The following is a 22,856-nucleotide window of genomic DNA, read 5'->3' on the forward strand; positions in this document are numbered from 1 at the left end:
ATGTAGCTCCACTTTAAGATTAGTCTTAAAGAATTTTTTCTAGATTTTTCTCCTTATATTCTCACTGAAGATTTTTTTTCTATTGGCTCTTTTTAAAACACACATTCCTCTAAGATGATGTTTAATATTACTGACTTCAGCCAGACCACCTACCCAAATATTCAGAACATAAAAATTTGATTATGTTGGGTAATTTCTGTTTCTGATTCTTTGGTACCATTGAAAGAGTAAAAAACAAAGGTTGTGATATCCATTAACCATTCCTTGTTTAGTTGATATAAGTAGTATGTCCTTTCCTACTCCCGCAAACATTCATGTGATCCATAAAAACTTGACTCTAGCTTAGTATTGACCTTAAGACCTTTTTTTTGGTGGTAACTGAATCCAGTCTTTTACCAAATGCAAACATACTTTGAATCCCAGTTAAACTTTTTCAGGCCACAGTTTTGTGTTCTGGATAGCTTTTTGATTTCTTCAAAAGCAAATTATACAGCCTTATACCACCTGGCTTTACTGAAACTAATCAGCTGATATTTCTGCAGATATTGTAGATTTTTGGAAGTTTTTTATTCTTACAGCCTGTCTGCAATTGTCTTGTAATTCTTCTTAAAAATTACACTTAGCCTCTTATTTGCCTACAAAATAATTAAATTAATTATGCTCCAAGCCCTGAACTACTGAGAACCTTTCTCCATGTCCAGACAGCAACATTTGCATTTCCAGCAGTTTAACCTATTAGTGTAGCTATACAATTATGGCACAGGATGACATTAGAAATATGCACAAAATAATAATTGTGTGGCCCATTTCCTGAAACAAAGTAACAAACTTAAGCATCTATTTCACAGAAGTCCAATATACCTGCTTTAAAGTAATTTTTAAGTGATCCCTGGTCTAAAGTGGTATTTTTCAAGTGCCCTCTTTCTCCTATGCAGCAAAAGACTCCACAACAATAAGTGTTTATACCACCCTTTTTATTTTTCAGCCAGAAATACAGTTTCATAGGGTATTTCAAGGAACAGTGGTGTTTATTCCTTAAACAAACCCCCCATCTCTTTGGCATCTGACCATATTCTGTTTTTCAAACTAAAGACTATATAGAAAGATTTTACTTTCAAGACCATTGTTCAATACATTGAATTTACACAGGTGTAGTTAACTTTCTAAAAGACAAATAAGTTGTTGCAAAGATTCTAATAAATCTGAAAAAAAAAAAAAGCAAACCAGCAAAATGCAAACTACTGGGCTGCCTTCATTCACAACTGTGGAGTAAGTGACAGAATGAGAGCTTCATTTTCCACAGCACATGTACTAACTAGTGCTTTCTATTAATTCTGAATTATAAACAAAAAAAATATTAATTCTACCAGAAATAATTTATGTTTCAAAACAATCTGATCTTATTTTTAACTTCTGAAGGGGTCATCAGCCAAAACCAAGTTGCACGCTGCTTCAGTAAAAGACTGCACCTTAAAAAAAGTTTAAAAACTATTTTTCATTTTTAAATGGAAGTTGCTAAAATGTTTTAAATATGTCTAGGAATACAGCTGTCAAACTGCATTTGATGGCACGTTTGGATAAAAAAAATTCTTAAGTAACAAAGTCAGTGTATTCAATCTACATTGTTGAATAATCCACAATCATCTCTTCAATGCTGATACAGAGATATTTCACCTGCATTCCATCAAAAAAAAAAAAAATTGGCTTTACAGATCTCAAGCATTCAGTGCCTCAAATCAACTGAATTTCCAAAGCAATGCTGAAGTTACTTGACACCTTCCATTACTATACATGATACAGAAATCATGAATTAAAATTAAAAACATTGACATACCAATGCAGACATTCCAGTGCATTTATTGGAATCTGAAATGAATTCTTGTTTGTGTATCAAAACAATGTAAAAAATAAATTCCTCTAACAAAAAAAATCTTCACTCCCAAAAAGATGTTTTTAACAACCCAAATATCCTGAACAAATTTTATAGAGCAGAGGCAAAGCAATTACTTCCATGCAGAAACTAAAAAATAATTTAATAGGATTCAAGTAGCAAAGGTTTGTTTCATGAGTGAATCTCACTCTCATCACCAGAGCAAATGCAGTTTGAAAATGTCTGAACCGGATTGCTGAAATAGCATGTGATCAAGTTTAGCCAAGCTCACTTTCCTCTCCATGATGTATAAAAACCCAATACAATACATTCATTTTACTGTAGAATATAGGGAAAAAAGTAAAACCAAAAAACCTCCTAAACTCCAGTACTTATCCAAGAGCAGTTTCTAACATCAAGCCAAAATTAGCAACAACCAAACAGACATCACCAGTTTTTCAGTGTTAAATTACTGTAATTACTAGATCTAACTGTACAAAAAAAATCCGAAACCCAAAATGAAGAGGGTTTTTTTTTTTTGTTAAAGATGTCCAAAAAATATCCACCAGTTGCAGTCAAATTTGCATCAGAAGCTGCTTGTTCAGGAAAGATTTCTACCTCTGAGTATTTGTAACACATTGCATTGCCAAGATTCTGGTCAGATAAGTTACTTTCTCATAACATTTAGCTGATAAAACCACCTAAAATGTGGACAGTCATGTACATAGTACAACAGTGGATTTTTGCAGCAACGGAGAAATAATCAGAAATTGGTTCTGAATTTGAGATGGTAGCTTATGTGTTATTTCTTGCGAACATACGGTCCCCTCTAAGGGTAAGGTGTTGGAGCTGATATTGTAGCACTTCTGTGTCAGCAGGTTCCTTAATGCTCATTTTGTCTAAATTGAGGTAGTCCAGGGATTTCGAATGAGCCCTTTTACCTTTTAAAAGGCAAAGGGGCAGGGGACCATGAAGCGCCTTGTAAGGTTCATATGGTAATGACTTAGTGCATTTATCCCCTGAGCTGGGCATCCGTCTCCTCCTCCTTCCATTTACTGCTGGGATCTCATATGGCTGATAGTACCTACTTCTAGTTTTGTACAAACGGGAGGAATGTGCAAGTCCTGAATCAAGCTGTTTGGAGTGTAAGTTCGGGCCAGATTCCCCTTTATTCTCTTCACTTCCTGTACACTTCTGGGCCAATTTTAGCAGCTCCTCTCCAGTTGTGAAGCCAACAAGGTAGTTAGAATCCATGTGAAGGATCCGATATCCTGCAACCGTCCGTCGCATTGGTGAGCACGGGGTACTGGAACAGCGAGGCTTCTCTGCTTCCATCCTGCCCACAGGACTCACCTCTGCAAGGGGCACAGGCAGGGTGGATAGGGTAGTTCTGGACTCTCCATTTATATCAACTTCCATTTTAAACACAATGCTATCCTCCTAAAAACAAAACAGAGCTTGATCAGAAATAGAGCCTTCATGCAATACAAGGACCTGAGAGAGGATCATAGAAATGAGATTTTGTATCACCCGGAAGCCATGACTAGTACTTCTCTATTCAGCCTTGTTTTATGCTCTGCAGGGTGTTGCATAATAAAATTATCATTGACATCTGCCTTTTAAAAGTATATAAAATGTTTCTTCAATGCAAAATACCATAAACATGCTGCCAATACTCTTAAAAACATTCTTGAGTAGTATTGTACACAAAAAAAGAAGTGTCTTTCCAGTCCATTTTTCATCCTTTTAGTCCATTTGGTTCCTTACAGCCCCCCATCTCTGAGGCCATCTACATCCATTAGCACATCCACAGCAACTTCTCACATATTCAGCTGTGTATTTTGTCTATTGACAATAATGTCAGTAAACAAAGCTCTTACAAAACATGTTTAACAGCTACTATCCCAGTCGGGCACAACCACAGACCAGACCTGATCTACTGAGGGTATTGCAATGCTTCCCTCTTCCAGATGTGAAGACAGCTTGCATCCTGGCTGTTCAACAGATGTCTTCATAGGTCGTCAGCAGTCCTCCCTCCCCAAAAAACCTATCTTACAATCAAAATCACAGTATTTTATTCTAATGTGTTTCTGACAAAAGAAACAATATGCTAGTCTTTAATAAATGTAAGATTCTCATAAGCATCTTAAGATTAACCAGTATTCTGAACTCCATGGTATTTGTTTTTCTATGTCTTTTGGAAACAGACTACTTTTCCCTGACCTTTCTTCCTTCACAACTATTCCAAGTATACAGTTTGGTGCCTTTACAGATACAACTGTCTGCCACAAGCCATTACCATATCTAACATGGAAAGATAAGGTCAGTATCACAGCAACTATAAGCCGGTGGATGCAAGAACACAGAAAAGGCTTAATTCTTTTCATTCTTTTTGTTTTTGGCATCATCTACACCATCTTGGTGACACAGTTACTTCACAAAATAGAAAAGTCACTTTTGCTTCCAAATACATGTCTCCTTCATTGTCAGCCTCACCTTTGCTCTGAACAGTTGATACTGACACTCCAGCCAATATAGTTAAAAAAAGCTTTGTAATGTTTAAAGGCAATGAGACTCAAAGAAGAAAGGAAAGTTGGTACACAAGTGTCACGCAGAAACACAATTCTGAATTTTATTATAGGTGAATGTAAACCACATTCAAAAGTTCAGTAAAGTTTCACAGATGAGATTGTCTTAAAACCTGCTATTACAAGTTTGCAAACTTTTAAAACTGCTACTTGTTGCCATTCTGAGGTTTAGGAGGTCGCAGGCTGAGTAGCAAAGATGCAACAAGCATGGGAATACTTTATTCAAAATTCCGCAATTAAAGACCCCCAAAAATCCCATCAAAACCAATCTCTAGTCATTTGTCTTAAAGTAAGAGGGGAAGTTGTGTGCAACTCTCACTTGCAAAATGAGATAATCTAGCCTCATGCAAAATTTAAGCCTATCTCATTTCAGAAATTCAGGGACTAGGAAGGAGCAGTTTAAGCGATGTTCCCACCTCTGCTTCCCTGCTTAGTCTCAAATCAACCTGCTGCTCCTGTCCTATGTTATTAAGCCAGGAGTACACAAAATCCCCATAGTTTTGCTGAAGAGGATTTTATTTGCCATTGATATACTTCTATTATGAAAAGACTGTTACTAATGTTTATTTAGTCTTAAATGTCCTTTTTAAGTTCTCACAATCTAATTAGGATTCTTCATTAACAGTTTTGGGTACCATAGTTTTTACAGATACACTTCATCCAGTCAGCTTTTAAGCATTTTAAATTTAACAATACAGGTAACAGCAAAAGCTAAATAAAGAATTAAAATACTGAAGCAAATTAAAGTTTCACTAAAAAAACCACCCACATAAAACTCAAGAATGTTGCCCATTGTATTTAACTGACTGAAATATATTTATGGTGTCAATTAAAACTTTCAGAGTAGCAGTTGTCTGTCTTAAGCACCATATCTAGCAGTGAGACAATAAATATGGTGAGGTTTCAGCCACTGAGTTAAAATATACTCATGACAATTCCTTAAGTAGAAATTATAGTTCCTGTACCATCAGGAACATAGTTACTGGAAGCATAGCACAGAAAAAGTCTGCATTAAAACTTTTGGCTACCCTGTGCTTTTAGCCAAGAAAACAAAATATTTTACTGTTCCTGTTCTTTTAATTCCCAATTTTTACCCTGCAGTTCAGATATCTTTCCGGTAATCTTCTAGAAAGACTCAAGTTGTTCTGCTTAAAAGCTGAAATGCTAGAAAAAGTACAACTAAGTGCTAGAAAAAGTATAACTAAAATAATGATTAACTTCTAACCTTGCCTTATGACTATCTAGTCACATATAAACATCAACAACAACAAAATAAAAACAGTCACTTGCACAGCAATACATGCCCTAAGGAGAGGGAGGAAAAGATGTCTTCATGCACTTTTTGTGTTAAAAAAAGCTTTAAGAACTGGAAAGCAACACAAAGGCTCTACTCAGAACAGTTTTAAAAATTAATTTACTACTATTTGAAACATGGGTGTGTACCCTGGTAACAAAAAGCAACCAACTTTGAAGAACAACTACAAGCAGGAGGGAAGGACGCAGGAGCTTACTGCAAAACATTTACCCCTCATTGGCCAAAAACAGTACAAAGGAAAATCAGAGCAGAAACGTCTTCCAGTCAGCAAGCTCCAGCCTAGTACTTCAGCCTGAAACTGCAGAACCTCCATTTCTGTGCGTCAGTGCAAAGAACATCCCTGAAAACAAGAAATCCAACAGACACTTGAAAGCAACAGTAGCATCAGAAGCCAATGCCATAAACATCAGAAGCTCAAAGGAACAGCACTGCTAGCTGGTGAGAGGAATGACTGGCCAGCTCCACAGGCAGAGGTCCAAAAACTCAGCACATATATGTGTTCAGCTGTTCTTTCCAAAGATTTTTAATATGAGTTACTCAAGCTGCCATATGGCTTCAACATGCTTTTTCTCCTTATCTGGTAAAAAATGAGATAGAGAAACATTATTTAGAAGATTTCTATAAAAGAAAATAATTTGAGAGATTCACAGTGTCTGTGAATGTAGCTACCATTACCCACAAATACATATTAAAAAACATTTAGACTGCATTTTAAGGCCATTTCTGTGGTTATAAGGCATTAGATGACTACTAGTAGGTTCATCACTGTGTAGTGGTATAAGCTTATCAGTAATTCTCACATCAATCTTAATACTGAGAAAAACAGTACTTTAAAAAGATTATTTCTGCAGATCACAGCTGCCCTGTCTTCTTGTTTCTCAAAGAGAATGACAACGGAGTGATGCCAATTCAAGACAATTTATAATTAAATATTTACAACAGAATTAAAACAAGAAGAGGATCAAACAAGATGGCATATGCTTTTCTTTGCTGCTGCTTCACATATTTAAAAAGTATAGAAAATAACTGAAAATAAAAGCTACCAAGAGGATTCACTTGACCGATACACACCAGAACTGCTTCCAGAATGTAATTCACTTCATGAAGATTTTACAAGATTTTTATTATCTTTATAATACAAAAGCAGGCTCCACGTATAAATTAATCTCACCCAATCCAGCTAAATATTGAGAAAATTTACTAAAAAGCAGAGAAAAGGAGTAATGAATATAAATACTAGAAATACTGTAAGTCATTATATTACCTCAAAGAATAAATTAATATTTCTAGGATAGTTCTTTAAGGGTAAAAAAGACCAAACCCTCCACATTTTGCAAATATAAAGGCTTTCCAATTATTGAATCTTTCATGAAGGTTCAATACTAGTCAGAGATTAGCATGGGATTAATGAAAAAGACGTGTATGACACACTAACGTCTAACATCACATCATGATAATATATGCTCTGTAGATCATTTGTTGTTGGAATGAACACTTGCCATGTGCACTTACTGCACCTAATAACATCTTTTGCTTGTTTGTTTTTTCTTGATCATTCGTTATCTTTTCTGTTAAATTTATTTACTTGCATTTCTCTCCTCAGAAGACAGTGACTCAAAAACTTTAATTACTCAATATTTAAAGACGACAAAGATGAAGAGGGGTTTCCCTTGACACTCCTATGCTTTGTAAAAACTCTGCATTATTTTGAAACCACCCCAATAAGTTGCTTTCAGCAAAAGAACTGGTTGTCTGTAAATTGGTATTTCTATTGTTACTTATCTTCTCAACTGGAATATGAACTGATTTGAGAAGATGCCTTTTTTTAGGCTAAGCATCAAATTTCTGTCCATCCAACTACTGGGGGCTTTTGGAGGTTGGGTTTGTTTTGGGGTTTTTTGTTTGGTTGGGTTTTTTTTGTTTGGTTGGGTTTTTTTAAGAACAGCTTCTTTTTTCCCTACATGCCAAGCCTGCAGGTAGTACCATTTGTTAAAAACCACAAAGATCTGTCTCATTGATAAAACGCCTGTAACTGCAATAAGCAGATGGCAGAATGGAAAGATAGCAATAGACTCAGTAATATCAACTCTTTACAGAGTGAAATATATTGGCTAGATATCAAGCCAGTTTTGACACTTCTTCTCTGTGCTGCCATTACTTAATACAAACAACACACTTAAAAGACAAAAAGTTTGTCTGTCAAACATCAGCAGTAAACAAAGTCACCCAGCACATGTGAAGCCAGCACACCTTTTTAATTATTTCAATTGTCTCTGTGAAGGAGTAAGGTCTACATCTTTCCCCTTGCAGTGCGAAAAGCAAAATTCACATACATATTGCACGTGCTTTTGGAAATCCCATCTTGTTTCTCTGTCACTGAAATATGCTGATGAAATTATGTACTTGTAGAGCAAAGTTTTTCTGAAAATAATTATTTCCAGTCTGCAACTAAAACAAGTGAAATATCTAGTCAAAAGGGAAAAAAACAAAAATCAAGCTAAAATTCAGCTACGTAAGAGTATCCACAAAAGGTGCCACATTTCTTTTTCTAGAGCTGCAGCAGCCAGGCCATAGACTTTGAGATGTATGCAGTTTGTAGGTTCTTCCCGTGCAAGCTGGTGATACTGCTGCACGTACTGACAGAGCCAGATGGCTGTTTTTAGCCATGCTCATTATTGTCAGCTGAAGGGACTTAGAGTAATGTTGCTTCACTGTGCTCTTGAAGGTCCCCTGTAATAGTTGTATTATGTTTTACAGACTGGTACCATGTTTGTACACAGGAAAGGGGAGGTAAAAAAATAAATTATAGAAAACAAGCTTATGAAAGGTATCAATAAACCACACACATTCTTCACCAACTCTTGCTGTTCCTTAGGAGAAATTCCAAACTACTCTAAGCTAAAGAAGAAGCAAATGTAGTTAATATTAAATTGTTGCACCACATGAGATAACATTCAGATGGAGTAAGAACAAAGTTTTGCACAGTTTTTTTTCTCAAAATTAAATGCAAGAAAATGAAGTTATGCATACAGCACATGATATCATCCTGCAGGCCTTAGAAAACAGATGAATGGGTATTATTGAATGAATAAAACCAGTGCAATAACTTTAGGATGTGATGCAAAACAAGAGTCCACAAAACAACCAGTAAAAACAATCATTACAGAATACAGCGTGTGTGTATGTGTGTAGGTTCTTGACAACAGGTGAAGTATTAAGCCCTTCAGCAATCCTGGACAATAAATACCACGTGGTTTATACAGAATGAGAAATTATTAAATGTTTTGCAAAAGAAGATTAAATCAATTTCTAATAATATGTTTTACTGCAAGAAGCAAGAACTATTTAACCAGTTTGTTCATTTTTGTTATTAATGCAGCTTTAAACAGAAAACAATTATGATCCAGGAAACTACCTTTTATAAATGAAGAGGGTCACAAAAGAATTACCGAGGAAGTACAAGTGGCAACTCGAGCAAGTAGCTCCTACTGCAGACAGGACAGCCAGCAGACCAGATCAGCATGACAGAGCGTACAATTTACACAGAAAGAGACAGATGGAATTTCAAGAGTTGGTCTAGGTTAATGAATTTTGTATGAGCAGACTTAGCAAGCAGAGAAAGTAAAAGAAAATGGTGAGAAAGGCCATTTAACTTCTAATGTCTCTTCACCAAGCAGTATTAGATGGCAGCGTTTAACAGAGGGTGACTTTTCTGAAATATTTAGAGTCCTTTAAATAAACAACGCGACCTCCTTGCTGGATGGAATCACAGATGAATGCTTCCACCCCACTCCATCAGCATACTGATGCTCCTGGCCAGCATAAAGATAGCTGTTTACTATCATTACTCATCAAAAGATGAAACAATGAGATACATGTGAAAAAGGTGATGCATATTGTAAACCAAATAATTTTTATTCTTTAGTTGGTAAATTTAAAAAGTTGTCTTTATAATTGCATTTTATTTCTCTGCATTTTTGATTTTCATCTTCTCATCAACTAAAATCCAAGTTTCATCTTCAAAGTTCTCTCCAGTTTCAGGTTAGTCCACTTGGAAAAAGCCAACAAAAAAACACTATACCACAAACCTGATTTGTCAACAAAAATTAAATTCTCTTTTTAAAATAATAAAGATAGACAGAGAAAAAAAGTATTACAGAATTCACTGAGTAAATACTGATTTTTTGTCTTTAAAAACCATAATACTAATGGGAATAAGGGTCTCTCTTGCTTTTGTGTCAGACAAGAAATGCATGTTTGGTAGTACCCTGTGTTGCCATGTCTGAAAATACAGCTCTCCAGAAATTACTTTGAAACTATCAACCTAAACAAAAACAATATTATATTTGACTAGGAACAATATATAATTTGACTAGGAACTAGTAGAAAAATACGAAATAAAAATAAGACCTACTCAAAGATATCAGGAAAATATGTTTAATCAATGCAATTTGCTGTTTTGGTTTTTAACTGAAGCACTTTAACCAGTTCTTTGTCTTAACTTGATGCAATCTGCAGCAGATATTTAGGTGTCTGTTGGAAAGGTGTCTCATTCACTTATACTATTCACATAGCTAAGGGTCACTTCCTCAAGCTTACTAGAGTTAGGTATATAATGGCTTTAAAGTTTTGTTCTCTGCCTCCTTCTCAAATGCTCCTTCCCGTATTTAAATGCTACCTAAAAAAACAGTGTTTAGGTGTAATGCAAGTATGGAATAAAAATTAATAAAAGCCCAACAGCACATGCAGGTACAGTAGATTTGTATTAAACTTACAACTAGTGTGAACAGAAAAGTTTGACCCAGAATATTCAGTTCATCTGACTTTACCACAACATACATTTGCATATGAATATGCAAGATTGGTGCCCAAGCCGGCAGAACGAGGCTGGTCAAAGAAGAAAAGATTATAAAGAAAGCCATGCTACAATGTCGGTACTGTTACACAAGAACTTCATTTCAGTGATCACACTGACATTGCCTCACTTCCCTCTATTTCAAAGTCACTGGGAGAACCGCCCTCCTCCATGCTCTCTAGTCTAATAAGTGCTCTTCCTCAAGGGAAAAGAAAAAAAATAAATAGAATAAAGTAAGCACACCACGCAAGACAGAATATGGTTCAAAATACACGAACAGCAGGAGGGTGGTGGGAGGAGAAGCTTTCAGTAAGGGAGACAACTAGAAAGAAGTAGGAAGAAGAATCAGTGCACTGATTCTACTCCTCATGGCAAAACAAAGCATGGGTTCCCCAGTCCTCACTACACCCCTCCTGGAAATGCTCCAACGACTCTTAGTGTATTCAGGAGTTGTGTCAGAAGTCAGTCAACTACTTGTACAAGCAGCAAGTCCTACTCCCCATCACAGAGCCTCTCCATCACTCCCATTGAGATCTGCCTAACTGCAGGTGTCTGCTATTGATTCATTTGCACAGGCAGCTATGCAAGCATGTATGTATAGGTATAGTGATGTACTGCACCACTCTAGAGAGCACACTAAGAAGCAAAGACATGTTCACAGAAAACATCTACTAACGCACATCAATTGTTATTTTCTTTATAATAGATACGTACACACTCACACTTACGCCAGCTAAAATCTGTATGTAAGATGGCATGTAAATAACTTTTCTATATACAAAAATTAAGACCTAAGACTATTCTCCTACATATCTGTAGGCAACTCAAAACAGCACCTGAACTATTCAGAGACACCCCCCCAATATTGTAATACGCAGAGACAGAATTGGCAAAACACACCTGCCGATAAACCAAAGCAGATTAGCAAGCTTTGTAATCTGTAAAGTAACACTTTATTACACACTACAGTGGACAAATGCAGTCAGTATCACAGACAGTACAATTGCCATTTAAACAGAGCTTTGAGCCTCCTTTTGCCCTTCGCTTCTATTACACAGAAATATAAAGTTACCCATAGGGAGCTAGGCATTAGTGCACTTTGTTACTATCAGACTGAATAGTAAGGTCCTATTCAGGTTTAGCACTTGCCTAAGAGTATTCAGAATGGTATGGTGACTGTTGGTGGTTTTAAGTTGCAACTGAAGAGAGCTATAAACGGTTATGAACAGATACAGGTGCTAACAGGTGAACTCTGCTTTTTCCACCCGTTTACACTGTTACTAGCAGCTGGCACAGAAAGTGCACTTCAGCAACCTCACTGCAGGCTTCAGACCCTACATGACAACTCCCCAGGCTTCCTTCCCCACGCGGGTACCGGGACCAACGCCCTGGTGTCCTCCTAGACCTGCCCGGAAAGCTCCACGAGAACTCTATGGTGCTCCTCACTGCCTGCTGACTTCCACTGCATTCATCAGCTGCCGCTGGAGAAAGCGAAACAGCCGTGCGCTGGGAGCGCAGGGTACACGGGCCCGCGGGCAGCCTCTACTGCGGGAAGCGCGGGGCCCGCCGCTCAGCTGAGGAAGAGGCGGGCGGAGGATATGCGCCAGGACCTCCGCGCTGCGACGGGGAAGCCCAGCATCGCTGAGAGCAGAGGCACTACCGCCACCGCCCGCGGGAGGGCCGGGCCGCGCCGAGCAGAGCGACTCCCCGTGACTCCCATTCCAGCCCGGAGGCGGGGCCGGGTGGGGGGGCGAGGGCGGCATCGGCGCGGGAGGCATCACTGCGGCTCCCCGGAGCGCCCCGCCGCGGCCCGCGCCGGCCCACCACCACCAATGCCGGCCGCCCCACACCGTCCCTCGGCCTCAACGCAGACACCGCTCTCTCCGGGGCACCAGGGTCGGCCCGGCTGCCTATGCTCCCCCCCCCCCCCCCCGCCTCGGTCCCTCACGCCGACCTCTCTCCGGTACCCGCTCCGTGAGGCGCGGGCAGGGCCTGAGGTCGCCGAAGCGCCACTCCGACGGCTGCGCGGAGCGGCGCCATCCCGGTCTCCTACCTGCGGTCCAGGGCGGTGGGGCCCAGCACGGATGGAGCAGCGAGACGCCGAGTGCGGACCGCACCGTTGCGCTTAACCGGGCCCGGCCCGCCCCGCGCGCGGGACTGAGGGCGGGGCGCGCCGGCGTTGGGCGGGGCGCCAGCTACTTGGCGGCGTCGAGCACTGTGGCGGCGGCCCGCCGCTAGGTGGCGGGTCCCAGCTGTAGTCGGTGACTCCCCGCACCGCGCGGCGAAGCGGACCCGACCCGACCCGACCCGACCCGACCCGACCCGGGCCGTGACCCCTCTCGCCTGGTCCCTTTCTCTCCCGCGCTGCCCGCTCCCTTCTCTTTGTAAAACCGGCCCTCGCGTGCTGGTGTCTGGCAGGAGGAGGTTAAGGCCCCGGTAACGCCTGAGGCAGGACACGCTGCGCTGGGCCCCAAGGTGAGCAGCGGTGAGCAGCATGCTGGAGGGCGTCCCTGGGCAGGCCCACGGCACCCTGGAGCGGGGCAGGGCCTGCTGGCTCCACGCAGCTCTGCGGCTTCCTGCGGCTGGAGCCAGGGCGCTGCACTGGAGGAGGCAGGGGACACCAGGTCACCTGGGCTGTGAGAGTTGAAACGTCTTTCTGGATCGTCCTGCAGATGGGCAGGAACGCTAGGCAGTGAGCTCAGTAGGCACAATCCTTGTCTTCCACCCATGCCACCTATTCGGATACTCTCTGGCTTAATAAACTATAGTCTCACGTATCTTTTCACTTTGTATACAAGAAGGGATCAAGTAATTATCTTTTAGTGGCTTACCCTTCACTGAAATAGTGCCTGTCTCCATCTATAACCTCTGGTATTTCCACATCAACAAAGTTGTGACACTGACTAGATACAAATTTGTAGTAATGGTTTTCCCAACAAACAGATAGACCGATTCCCTATTTTATTTTGGTATTCAAAGACTGAGTGAAGGTGATACTACTGCACTTAACCTTGCAAACGATTGCCTAACTTCCATCCCTGTAGGATGGGGAAGAGAAAGTGTAACATAATGCCTTTTTTCCCCTCTCAATAATACTTTGTCAGGGGCTGAACCACATAGCTGGTACTTCTACTTCCCCTGAGGTGGAGTTGAGCCAGCTTTTGTTCCTAAAACTAGGTCTTCAAGGACACATTCTTAAATCATAGAATCATACAATCATAGAATGGTTTGGTTTGGAAAGGACCTTAAAGATCATCTAGTTCCAAGCCCCCTGCTGCAGGCAGAGACACCCTCCACTAGACAACGTTGCCCAAAGCCTCATCCAAACTGACCTTAAACACTTCCAGGGATGGGGCATCCACAACCTCTCCGGGCAACCTGTTCCAGTGCCTCACCACTCTAACAGTAAAGAATTTCTTTCTAACATCTCATCTAAATCAACCCTCCTTCAGCTTGAACCCATTACCCCTTGTTCTGTCACTACACTCCCTGATAAACAGTCCCTCACCATCTTTCCTGTAGGCTCCCTTCAGAAACTGGTAAGCCGCAATTAGATCTCCCCTGAGCCGCCTTTTTTCCAGGCTGAACAACCCCAACTCTCTCAGCCTGTCCTCACAGGAGAGGTACTTCATCCCTCCGATGAGCTTCGTGGCCCTCCTCTGGACTCGCTCCAACAGCTCCATGTCTCTCCTGTACTGGGGCCCCCAGAACTGGATGCAGTACTCCAGGTGGGGTCTCACAAGAGCAGAGTAGAGGGGCAGGATCACTTCCCTCGGCCTGCTGGTCAGGCCTCTTTTGATGCAGCCCAGCACACAGTTCGCTTTCTGGGCTGCAAGCGCTCATGTTGAGCTTCTCATCAATCAATACCCCCAAGTCCTTCTCCTCAGGGCTGCTTTCAATCCATTCCTCGCCCAGCCTGTAGTCGTGCTTAGGATTGTGCCAACCCACGTGCAGGACCTTACACTTGGCCTTGTTGAACTTCATGCGGTTCGCACGGGCCCACCTCTCCAGCCTGTCAAGGTCCCTCTGGATGGCATCCCTTCCCTCCAGCATGTCAACCACACCACACAGCTTGGTGTCGTCGGCAAACTTGCTGAGGGAGCACTCGATCCCACTGTCCATGTCGCCAACAAAGATGTTGAACAGTGCCAGTCCCACTACCGACCCCTGAGGAACGCCACTCGTCACTGTTCTCCACTTGGACACTGAGCCATTGACCACAACCCTTTGAGTGCGACCATCCAGCCAATTCCTTATCCACCGAGTGGTCCATCCATCAAATCCATGTCTCTCCAATTTAGAGACAAGGATGTCGTGCGGGACAGTGTCAAATGCCTTGCACAAGTCCAGGTAGATGATGTGAGCTGCCCTTCCCTTATCGACCAACGCTGTAACCCCATCATAGAAGGCCACCAAGTTTGTCAGGCACAATTTGCCCTTAGTGAAGCCATGTTGGTTATCACCAATCACCTCCTTATTTTCCACGTGCCTGAGCATGGTTTCCGGGAGGGTCTGCTCCATAATCTTGCCAGGCACGGAGGTGAGACTGAATGGCCTGTAGTTCCCTGGGTCTTCCTTTTTACCCTTCTTGAAAATGGGGGTTTTGTTCCCCCTCTTCCAGTCAGCAGGAACTTCGCCAGACTGCCAGGACTTCTCAAATATGATGGCAAGTGGCCTGGCCACTTCATCCGCCTGTTCCCGCAAGACCCGTGGATGCAACTCATCAGGTCCCATGGACTTGTGCACCTTCAGGTTCCTTAGATATTCTCAAACCTGATCTTCTCCTACAGTGGGCACTTCTGCATTCTCCCAGTCCCTGCCTTCCGCGACCTGGGCAGTGTGGCTCAAGCATTTGCCAGTGAAGACTGAGGCAAAGAAGTCATTGAGTACCTCAGTCTTCTTCATATCCTGGGTAACCAGGTCACCCGTTTCATTCTGGAGGGGATCCACATTTTCCCTCGTCTTCCTTTTGTCACTGCCATACCTATAGAAGCTTTTCTTGTTGTCCTTGACATCCCTGGCCAGGCTAATTTCTATCAGGGCTTTAGCTTTCCTAACCTGCTCCCTGGCTGCTCAGACAGTTTCTCTGTATTCTTCCCAGGCTACCTGCCCTTGCTTCCACCCTCTGTAGGCTTCCTTTTTTTTTGTTTGACTTTGCCCAGGAGCTCCTCGTTCATCCATGGGGGCCTCTTGGTGTTTTTGCTCGACTTCCTCTTTGTTGGGATGCATCGCTCCTGAGCTTGGAGGAGTTGACCCTTGAATATTAGCCAGCTGTCTTGGGCCCCTCTTCCTTCCAGGGCTTTGTCCCATGGTATTCTAGCAAGCAGATCCCTGAAGAGGCCAAAGTCTGCTCTCCTGAAGTCCAGAGTAGTGAGCTTGCTGCACGCCCTCCTCGCTGCCCTGAGGATCCTGAATTCCACCATTTCCTGGTCACTGCAGCCAAGGCTGCCCTTGAGCTTGACGTCCCCTACCAGGCCCTCCTTATTGGTGAGAATAAGGTCCAGCATGGCACCTCTCCTCATGGGCTCCTCTATCACTTGGAGGAGAAGGTTGTCATCGACACATTCCAGGAACTTCCTGGATTGCTTGCGCTCAGCTGCGTTGTCCCTCCAGCAGATGTCAGGGTGGTTGAAGTCCCCCCATAAGGACCAGGGCTTGTGAGCGTGAGGCTGCTCCTATCTGCCTATAGAGGGCTTCATCTGCTCGGTGCCCCTGGTCAGGTGGCCCCCCACTATGATGTCCCCTGCCCCAGCCCTCCCTTTAATCCTGACCCATAGGCTCTTGGTTGGCTCCTCATCCATCCCCAAGTGGAGCTCCATGCACTCCAGCTGGTCATTGACATAGAGGGCAACGCCCCCTCCTTGTCTGCCCTGCCTGTCCTTCCTAAAGAGCCTGTACCTTTCCATCCCAACACTCCAGTCATAGGAGCTATCCCACCATGTCTCTGTAATGCCAATAATGTCATAGCCTTGCAGGCGTGCACACATCTCCAGCTGCTCTTGTTTATTCCCCATGCTCTGTGTGTTCGCGTAGAGCCATTTCAGTTGTGTCCCCGATGAGGCTGACTTATTGGCTGGGGTGGCTGGGATTCTTTTGATGTATCTTCCCAGTGTTACCCCGTTGGTTCCTGTTGCATCCAGAGCCCCCGGCTCATCTCTTCTAGGCTTCGAGCGTGCTGTAGTGCATCCAGCACGTCTCTGAGCAGTAGGCCGAGGGCCCTCACCAGCGCCCCGTCCCTCCAACCTGGGCACATCATCCCACAACATGTCACTGGCAAGCCTGATGTTATCCCCCTCCCCCTTCGAGCCTAGTTTAAAGCTCTGTCAATGAGCCCTGCTAGTTCCTGGGCAAAGATCCTTTTCCCCCTTTGAGAGAGATCAGGGTTCATCAGGCCCGGTGCCGTGTAGGCCATCCCATTGTCAAAGACCCCAAAGTTGTGGTGTTGACACCAGCCACAGAGCCATGCATTTATGGACTGCGTCCGCCTGTTCCACTCACCATTGCTGCCCTTAATTGGAAGGAGGGAGGAGAATATTTCCTGCGCTTCCGAATCCTTCAGTGACTGTCCTAAGAGCCTGAAGTCCTTTTTGATCGCTTTCGTGGTGCGTGTCTCTGCTTCATCCCCACCCACATGGAGGAGAAGCAGTGGATGATAGTCAGAGGGGCGTACCAGGCTGGGTAGTTTCCTAGTGATGTCCTTAACATGGGCCCCAGGGAGGCAGCAGACTTTTTGAAAGGAGGGTCTGCCCTGCATATCAAGTCCTCTGTACCCTTCGGAAGGGAGTCCCCTACGACTATAACTCTCCTTTTCTTCTTTGTTGGGGTAGTCACAACCCGAGGCATGGGCCTTTTGCGCCTAGGTGCTACTTCTGGAGTAGCTTGACTGTCATCCGTATCCTCGCTCGAGTGGTCTTCCACAGCCAGAGCCTTGTACCTATTGCACAGGGGTACGTGGGATGGTCAGGTGGGTGAGGAGGAGAAGGAGAAGTTTATTACTCTCCTTGCGTAGATGTCCTCTGTACAAAGGCCATGCTCCGGCCACACTTTGTTCCCCATGGTCAAGAAGGCTGCAGGTCATCTGGTCTTGAATTGCAGGGAAGGGTGCCGCCATTAGGTATGCACCCAAACTAGCTGCTCATTGTGCACCCAGGTGCACATGGAATTTGCATTTCTTGGAAATTCTCAGCTAGAACAAACAACAGGAAAAAAAGAACAAGGGTTTTGTAAGGATTTTTAACTACAGTCTCTAGGTCTGGAAGCCCTTAAAGAGTCATTGGTGTTGAAAGTTCACAGAAGCGTTCACAAAAGTGTTCTAAGAACTAAATTAGTAGATTTAGTGCAGAACATGGAAAATATATCTGGTGAAGCACCAGTGTAAGAAATGGAATCTGGAGTGTAAATCAGAGTCATTATGATGGTCTGTGTTGCTTATTGTACACACACTCCTTTGGTTCATGTTGACATCTGCAATGCTAGTTTTAGCCTGAGTCAGAAATCTCATCTTCCTATGCTGTCCTGCAGTATAAATGACTCAGTATAAATGAGTCAGTATACTACCACAACTTTCCCCCAACAAACTTTGCCCCACCACTTCCTCCCCTTGCTGTCGACTGAGTTGCCTGTCAGTCTCTGAGGTGGACTTCCAAGGTTGAGAGGGGCGCAGAGCTGGGCAGCTCTGGTGAATGACTTCAGGAGATAACAGATGCTTGGGTGTCATCATCATGTGTTCTAGCTAAGTAACTGTTTAAAATAAAACACGCTTTACAGATTTGCGGTTTTCCCCCTGAAGTCAGGTATTTTAACATTTAATAAACTGTAATATATAATTGTCACCGAAATCCGGGAATAAACCTTGTAACACCAATGTAGTGTTAAAAGGCAGGCATTCTTTATTGCAGCGCTGGATGCATGGGGGATAGCTCCACCCAACGTGCATGCCAGGTGATCACCAACACACAGGTTATGTAGGATCAAAACATACATATTCATCATCTTTCTCAGAAAAGGCAGTGCTGTGATAATCATTTCTTAGGATCCATTTCCATATTCTCCTCCCCGTCACGCATGCTCAGTGATTTGAGTTGGTGGTCCTCAAGGGGTCTCTGGTGGTCGTCAGTGGTCTTGCACCCATGTCCGCTGGGTGACCCTCTTCTTGTGGGCATGCGCGGTACCCTTGCTGTGGATGCACCTGTCCATAACGACTTCATAAGATTAATATCTCCAAACCTATTGTTCAGTTTGGTAGGGACTGTACATGGAACATAGCAGCATTGTACCTTGCCATGGTCAGTTAGCTTCATTACGTATTACCTTGGTTACAAACTAATTATCTCAACCTGATTCTACAGTTTCTGTTTCACGGTCCCTATCCCGCAGTTATGTAATCATATTTATTGTACTGACAGAATTAACATGGTGCAAAATTGTCTTTGAAATTTCTAGGTACCAAAAGGAAGGTAGATCCTGAAAACTTGTTCCAAAGTAGTATATGAACTCCACTCCAAATATTTGAAAATAAACCTAGATCTTCCTAAAAATCCGTAATTTTCAAAGTTCTGTGTTTTCCGTTCCACAAGCAATGTCATTAAGATTTTCCCAAGACTGACTACTGTATTTCACTATTTTTTGCAGTGCTGTTAAAGGCATCCAAGATCTTACATGCTTAACAAAGATACTTTGGGCTTTGTTTTCCCCACTTAAGATCTGGTTAACACTTTTTAGTGCTGCTTCAACACATAGACCATTACAGACCATTTTCTCTGCATCATCACCCTGTCCAGAACATGAAGTACCCTACATCTTACAACGGCTGTGCTCATCAGCAGGTTCTTGCATCAGTGACAGTCAATTAGAATGACAATATGACTCAATTTTTAAAGTAAACATATTATCAAAGGTAAAACTCACAGAAAAAGAACTCAATTTCTTTTCTTCTCTGTAAGTTCTTCCTTATTTATTACCCTCAGAGAGCTTTTATCAAAATACTTTTTTTGCTTGGTTTTTTTTTCAGGCTTGTACATTGGAAACTGCTATGGTGATTTGAGCATTAATGAAGTTATTCAATCACAAGGGCTGAAAGCTGAGCAATTGAAAGACTATTCAGTATGTTTAATTCTTTCTTTTTGTGCACATGGATTTAAGGCACAAAGCCTGAGACAAATATTTTTTTTTTATTAAATATTCAGTTTCTTTTCCCTGATTAAGAATTGTAGCCATTATTCTGAAAATCTGGATTTTACTGGAAATCCATAAGCACATTCAGGATAAAATACAAAGTATTTATTTGGGGGAAGGTGGGGGAAAGAAAAACAATTCTGAGCAGGGTATGACTGAAGTAGTAGCATAACTTTTACACTGAAAAAAAAAATTATTAAACCTGGAATATTTTTTATATTAAAAGACAAAACCAGAAATATTATCTGATGCCATAAAATTTAGCAACTTTTTGCCACCCAAAACCAAAAGCTTAGTAATTTTAACATACCTTAAAAGGCTAAATGGCTAAGTTAAATTGCAAAGTTATTTGAAACCTAAACAAAATGTCTTAAGTACACCATTTAATAAAACCCCACATTTATTTTTTATATAAAAAATTAAAAAAATAATTTTAGTGCATGTGAAAAGTATCCCTTGTTTTACTTTTTGGGCCAAATTCACTTTTTGTGTAATTAAGGCAATTTCAGTAGGAATTATGGCTACTTAAGCAAGTCTGAATTTGTGTCCAAATGGAGGCAGTAAGCACAGAAAAGAATGTGAAAAAGGTGGTGCTTTTAGAGCTTTGTGTGTTTTGCAGATGTTCAGTTAGTACGAAGTCTGATTCAGACCATCTTGAAGCAATAACTAGAACCAACCAACATGAAAAGATACACTCTGTCCTGCACTATAAAAGCTACCGGGAAAAGGAAGTGAAGTTTTGGACCAATCATCTTAGACAAATGATGCATTTAGTATGCACACGTATAGGAGAAGGCAACAGAAAGTATTTGCTAACATTGCTCTATGTCTGTTAAGTGAATCTAAGTTAGTTTATAAACTAATAATGAGGTCATCCCTTAACTCAGCCTCCTTTTCTCCAAGGTAGACAAACCCAGAGTCCTCAAACGCTCCTTACAGGACATGCCTTCCAGCCCTTCCACCAGTTGTGTTGCCTTCGGGATGCATTCACATCCTTCTTAAATGGTGGGGCCCAGAACTACATGCAGTTTGAGTCAGTGTTTACTTGTTCATAAGTAATATTCAACCAGAAAAGGCAGGAATCTCCAAGCTTTTGCTTTTTTCCATTCTCTTTCAAATACAATGTCATTTCAGAGTTTTTGAATTCTTTTGGTTTGATTTTCTCCTTTGCAGACCTCAGTAGTTTGTAACTACGTTTACTGCACAAGTGGTCTTTAAAACTTACTTTAGAATCTTAGTTAAGATTCATAAATAGTTCAAAATATTTCCCAGAGTAGTCTTTTAAAATAATTTATGGAAGCTTTAGAAACGATGTTTTAAGTCTAAATATATTCCCAGCCCTCACTCAAAAGAAGAATTACGAAGTTATCAAGAATCTGAAGACAAAAACGACAGGAGGTCCAAATGGACTTATACTCAGATTTTAAGAGATTCACTAGACTTTTAGTATTTATTAGTGTACAATAAATAATGATAATCTTATGAAAGGAGCAGTTATTCCCTCTTCTAGAGAGACAAATTAGAACAGGAGATTTAGTGAGACACATGCATCCAGACCAAATAGGCTTTGCTGGAAGCAAAGCTAACACAATTGTATCAGAAGAATTCTTGATACAGTACAAAATGCACATCACCCAATTACTTTGTTTTCCCTTGTTGGTGACCTTTGTCCCTTTTACTGAGCAGAATGGAGATCTGTAAGTGTGATGCATCAGAAAACGGCTTTGATGGCACTTCCATTCTACTTGGACATCAGATTTAATAGATCAAGAATGTTGCACAAAAAGTGTATTTCTCAGCAGCACCTTAGATAAAAGATGCAACCCGGCAAAAATAGCCTAATATACTTCCCTTCAGGCTAATCTTGAGATACACATGTAAAATATGAGAATTTTCTTCCCTGCTCTTCTCATTTATCACTTAATTAAAACCAAAGAATTTCTCACTAGAACCTGTCAACCACATAATCCCGGTTAGAACAGAGTAATTATCACCAAATCAGGCTATTTTTGAAAGAGAATACACCACTAGACATTTTAATTTCCACATAAAAGTTCCTCTTTTCCATCAACTTTGACGGAAAAATACACATTGATCTCAGTATAGCTTGGAAGAAAACAAAAAATGATTTCTAGCTATGTTCAGTGTTATTTCAGAAAGTTGATTGTTCCCTTAGTAGCAGATCACATGAAAATATATAATTCTTAGTACAAGTCTGTTTCTGGATACTGCACTCATATATTATGTGGTGTGGTGACAAACCATTTTCCATCCATGCTATTTCTTTTTTTTGTGTTTTTCTTTTTAAGCAGTACACATTAGAACTGTTTTTCTGTCAATGCAATGACTTTAAGCTTCTTGTAAGGTCTTTTCCACATTGGTTTCTACCTCTTTTATGATATGTATGTTCTCTGTATTTAGTGCATCCTCCTCCTCAAAGGCCCACATTTGATGCCACTTACACACGCTTGGATCTCTCAAAGATTTTTCTCTAGTGAGAAAATACAGATATTTTTTTTTCAGCAAAGTACAGATGAGTTGTAGGGATCTCATATTGTATCATACTTCAACTTGTTCATTGAAAGAAGAAAGAGGGATCAGAGACAGAACGGCATATCCTTTGAAGACCGAGCCAGACCTTCTAACTATTTTGCAGGGAACTTCAGAGCTGGAATACTGAGTCTTTGCTATTCTTAACGGAACTGTATTCGATTAGACGACAGGACTGTTACACTTAAAAATGAAGTTAGAAAGCTGACAAAGATAATACAGTATGCGGTCTAGCATATGCTGGGTTTTATTTCTTTATTTATAGATGTTTGGTTTATTTCTTATTCTGCATCTGTTTTCCACAGTAATACACTCTGGACTGCTTTGTTATTACATCAGGTTTTTTATTAGAAGCAGAAGATGGTTGTTTTTAAGGGCTAAGTGAGGAAGAAATTATTTGAAAATAATGAAATTTTTCCTCTGCACAAACCCAAGCAAAATTAAAGCCATTGTTTAAAAAAACAAAACAAAAACAAAAACAAAAAACAACTATGAGAAAGTACC

The 22,856-nt window shown here is 41.4% G+C and overlaps 1 protein-coding gene across 4 annotated transcripts; it reads right to left on the reverse strand.

The window, feature by feature from the left end:
- Window positions 1–957: 957 nt before the first annotated feature.
- On the reverse strand, window positions 958–12,782 carry MACIR (macrophage immunometabolism regulator). 4 transcript variants are annotated; one of them, XM_075739309.1, is made up of 3 exons: window positions 12,682–12,778; window positions 5,984–6,350; window positions 958–3,310 (listed from the first exon to the last, which is right to left on the reverse strand). In XM_075739309.1, the coding sequence occupies exon 3, from the start codon at window positions 3,287–3,289 to the stop codon at window positions 2,666–2,668; it is 624 nt and encodes a 207-aa protein (XP_075595424.1). In that variant the 5' UTR covers window positions 3,290–3,310; window positions 5,984–6,350; window positions 12,682–12,778; the 3' UTR covers window positions 958–2,665. The 4 variants fall into 4 exon arrangements, with proteins under 4 accessions (XP_075595424.1, XP_075595425.1, XP_075595423.1 ...); XM_075739310.1 differs by having other exon boundaries at window positions 5,984–6,113; window positions 12,682–12,767; XM_075739308.1 differs by lacking the exon at window positions 5,984–6,350 and having other exon boundaries at window positions 12,682–12,782.
- Between the last annotated feature and the right edge of the window lie 10,074 nt (window positions 12,783–22,856).

This window comes from Balearica regulorum, chromosome Z (assembly GCF_011004875.1).
Source record: "Balearica regulorum gibbericeps isolate bBalReg1 chromosome Z, bBalReg1.pri, whole genome shotgun sequence".
Classification (NCBI taxonomy): domain Eukaryota; kingdom Metazoa; phylum Chordata; class Aves; order Gruiformes; family Gruidae; genus Balearica; species Balearica regulorum.